The following is a 4,233-nucleotide window of genomic DNA, read 5'->3' as shown; positions in this document are numbered from 1 at the left end:
TATATATATATATATATATATATATATATATATATACGTACATATATATACTGTGTAGATAGATAAATAGATATAAAAGGCTAAAATAGCACAAAATATCCAGAAATTTCATTAAAAAATAAATAAACACGGAAGATAAATGGTATTGATAAAACAGGAAAACAACTGTGTGAATGTTGATTCAGTGTAACACTTAAATCTTAAAGAGAAGATCAAGAATTGGATGGTACGGTGGTTAGAACAAGCAGTGATGGAGTTGCTGTGATCTGTACAGGGTGCACCCCACTTCATACACAGTCTGCTGGAGATGGGCACCAGCTTCACTGAGACCCTGCCTGCACAGAAAACTGGGTACAAATAGACAAATGTGAGTTGTTTTCTAAAGATTGTACAGGTGCAAGATTTGAGACTGTGTGACCAATCTAATTGTATGAACACCATACATCCTTCCATTAACTTTACCCGCTTCTTCCTTTTTGGGTCGTGGAGGTCACTGGTGCCCGTGTCCAGCTATCACTGTGTGAGAGGCGGGGGACACCCTGGACAGGTCTCCAGTCCATCACAGGGACACAAAGGGACAAACGAGACAACCATTCACTCTCTCACTCACACCTAAGATAGAACTTTATTGATCCTGTAGGAAATTGTTGTGCCAGAGTTTCAATACAAAGGAACATGCACAAGTAATCACACAAGACAATATAAAGCCCAGAGAAAACCCACACATGCACAGAGAGAACATGCAAACTGCACCCAGAAAGGTCCTGGACAAGGATTTGAACCAGCGACCTTCTCACTGAGAGGCAACAGCTCTACCACTTGCACCACCGTCCTGCAGTATGAACACTGTTTAACAAAAGTATGCAGAGCGTCCATTAACCTGGGAGCAGGTAGCATTAAATCAATCAGAAAAAGTTTATAGTAATCCAAACGTTGTTTCACTAGGACTTGAAAAAAATCGAGATAACCCAAACAGTCTCATCATCAGATCATCAACTAATGACGACACAAATTTAATATGATTTTACCGAAAAGACCGAGGCTTTGCTGCGAGAACGTAGAGGGGAAAAAATCCACTAAGTGAGTTTTTAAGTCGTTTTTTTTTTTTTTTTTTTCAGGGGAGTCGAATTTCCCAACTTTGTGGTTCAGGATTGAACTGAGAGTCTTTGTGCAGAGAGAGAGGGCGAGAGAGAGAGAGAGTGCTTCAGGTCTGCAGACTGAGAAGGGACAGAGGGACCACAGAGTCTGCTGGAGTTTCATCATCACACATGTACTCGGAGCTCTCTTACAAAGCTGGATTTTTATTCCCTCCCTCGATAAAATGTTTCCAGGGTAAGAATTTCTTTATGTCAGAGGTCTCTGCATGGAGGAAATGCAAACTTTCACAAACATCACAAAATTCCTCACTGCTCCTCAGAGCAGGATTTGCTGTATATCTGTAGTGACATTTTATTATGTTAATTTGCTGTTGTGATTATTGTGACGAGTGACGAGTTGTGATTATTTCCCATGTTTCCAAGTTTACATAGGACAGCACCAAGCACATCTCCCTGGATGTCCCTGATGTGTCTCCTCAGGAAGTCTCTCGCCCTGCTGCTTGCCCTGCTGTGCTGGCCGGCTGCTGCCCTGCAGGATACAGAGGGTAAGACTCCAGCTGCTGCAGCTTTTTGTCAACATCACCAATATGAAACAACTCAATGAGTGGTAGAAAGCAGGCTTACTGACCCAACAGATGCTTCACAGGAGGAGTCAAATGTTGCATGTCGTCTTGCTCATGACTACGTCTCAATAAATTGGCTGTCTTTTAGATTTAAGCATTCTTATGTTGGCACACTTAGAAGAACTATGCGTCTACTTGAAACTATCATACATTAATATGGGGGTTAAATACCAATCTTTTGGTTGGTTTAAACTTTGATGCTGTACAAACTGAGCATTTCAGTAGTTTAACATGAAACCTTTATATTGATACAGTACATTACTGACAGTTTGTTCATTGTGCCACAATGTTGGATTTCTTTGAGGGAGTTTGCGGATTTCTTTTAAACTTACAATAAATGCAGAAAACTTGGATTAAAAAAAGTAAAAGTCACTTATACATGCAGGGCAATAATACCAGAAATGCAATGGGAACAAATTTAAAATGGTTTTACTGTTGTCTAAATAACAAAATGACTCGTACTCATTACATATCTGTGTTTAGTCGTGGGTTTGTCAATCAGTGTTTGTAGCATTTAATAATAATTCTATGCTTAACTATAGTTTGTGTAATTGTTTCATTGGACTATAGTTCTTGACTCATAAAAAGAAGCATAAATAAAAATAAAATATTGGAAAAATGTCCTGACATCACCAGCACACTGGTTGGTCCACTGTGTGGGTTTGCTGCTTGTGGGACTCAGTTCGTTTGGCGGCGCCTTGGATTGATGAAGTCCTTTGGATGAAGGACGAAATGTCTCAACAACAAAACCAAAAAAAGAAAGAAACTGTCCAGATAATAATAATGATAATAATCATCGTTTTATTTAAAAAGCACCTCTCATGACACCCAAGGACACTTTACAGTAAGAACAAAGATCAACTGGAACAGATGACCTGACTTTGTTGGGTTTTCTACTTGGATTATTGAGCATGAACTTTGATGTCCTGACATTTAGTTGTATCAGTCTGCTCTTGACTGGGTGAAGGTTAAGTTGTACCTTCACCACTTCGTACCCCCATCTTATACCTAGTGGCTGACTATACATCTCAGAGTGGTATTTTGACTTTTGACTCCATGAGTCCTCTCAAAGTTTTAAAGATTTTGCTGGTGTGTGCTGAGGATGAATCTCGGCTTGAAAATGGGCTTACTTTAGCCAATGTTGTGTTTGCTAAAGTTGTCTTAGCTGTGCGTGAAACTCGAAAAAGTTGTAAATGTTTATATAATGATAACTTACAAGAGTTTCATTACCTGGTTCAAAAGATATTTTTCTACAAATACAAACAAAACCACAGGCGTGCTCACATAGACCTGATAAAAATAATTTTTGCTCCGTTGATAATCAGCTAAGTGGTCTCAATATGGAGCGGCATGGTGGCACAGTTGGTAAAGCTGCCACCTCTCAGCCAGAAGGTTGAGGGCTCGAATCCTGGCTGGGGGCCCTTCTGGTTGGAGTTTGCATGTTCTCTCCATGCATGCGTTCTCCGAGCACTCCAGTTTCCTCCCACAGACCAAAAACATGCATGTTAGGCTGATTGGTAACTCTAAATTGTCTCTAGGTGTGAGTGAGAGAGTGAATGGTTGTTTGTCTCGTTTGTCTCTGTGTCCCTGTGATGGACTGGAGACCTGTCCAGGGTGTCCCCTGCCTCTCGCGCAGTGATGGCTGAATATGAGCACCAGTGACTCCATGACTCAAAAAGGAAGATGCGGGTAAAGATAATGGATGGATGATCTCAATATATAAGTATATATACACATATTGAATTCAGAATTTGCATGTAAACTTAGGGACAGGACTGGATAAGCTTTTACTTCTTCCTGTTCCCTTCTCTCACATTTTTGTTTTGTTTACATAATATTTACCTTTTTATTTGTTGTTGTTGTTGTTGTTGTTGTTGTTGTTGTTGTTGATATTTTAACAGTTTGAAATGAAAAAAAAAAGTATGAATATGGCCATGAAAAAAAACTTTGCATAGCCACAGTCATATACAAGGATGCGGTATCAAGATGTACCTGCACTTAAATTAATTGTTTCTTTCAGACAATATTATAACTCAGACTTTTCCAAATTGTACCCTAGTAGGTTAAATGTTTGGGTGGCTGCTAAGGTACGAAGCAAGGCCAGGGTGAGTACAAACAGACTTATAGCAGACTGCTTCTTTTAGTACCCAGAAAATATGAGTGCAAAGTGACCAATCAGCAAAACACACAAAGAGACAATAGCTTGACTTAACCCTCTATTATTGTCAACATTTTTCAGTCAGGTCATCTGAACAATTTCTTTTTTTGTACTGAAACGTTTCGCCTTTGATCCAGAAGGCTTCATCAGTCAAGGAAACACACAACAAAACTGATTCTTCCCCCAACAGCTTACTCCAAAGTGGAACAAACCAGTTATGTTGGTGCTAAGATGGTCTCTTTGTCATGCCCCCTCCTCCACTGCCGGCCCTCTTCCTTGTTGACAGTCGTATCAAACTGGTTGAAACCAACAAAGTCCATGCTCAATAATCCAGGTATACAATCCACCATTTTTC

The 4,233-nt window shown here is 39.8% G+C and overlaps 1 protein-coding gene across 1 annotated transcript in view; it reads left to right on the top strand.

Moving 5' to 3' along the window:
* The first annotated feature begins 1,554 nt into the window (after positions 1-1,554).
* LOC119414924 (collagen alpha-1(XV) chain-like) overlaps positions 1,555-4,233 on the top strand; it is a 69,281-nt gene continuing 66,602 nt past the window's right edge. Inside the window, exon 1 of the mRNA XM_037682043.1 lies at positions 1,555-1,642. Within this exon, the coding sequence (XP_037537971.1) occupies positions 1,555-1,642 (88 nt within the window). The remainder of the gene's footprint in view (positions 1,643-4,233) is intronic.

This window comes from Nematolebias whitei, chromosome 9, assembly GCF_014905685.2.
Source record: "Nematolebias whitei isolate Nwh7 chromosome 9, NemWhi1, whole genome shotgun sequence".
Taxonomy (NCBI): domain Eukaryota; kingdom Metazoa; phylum Chordata; class Actinopteri; order Cyprinodontiformes; family Rivulidae; genus Nematolebias; species Nematolebias whitei.
This window is presented reverse-complemented; position numbering and strand designations above follow the sequence as displayed.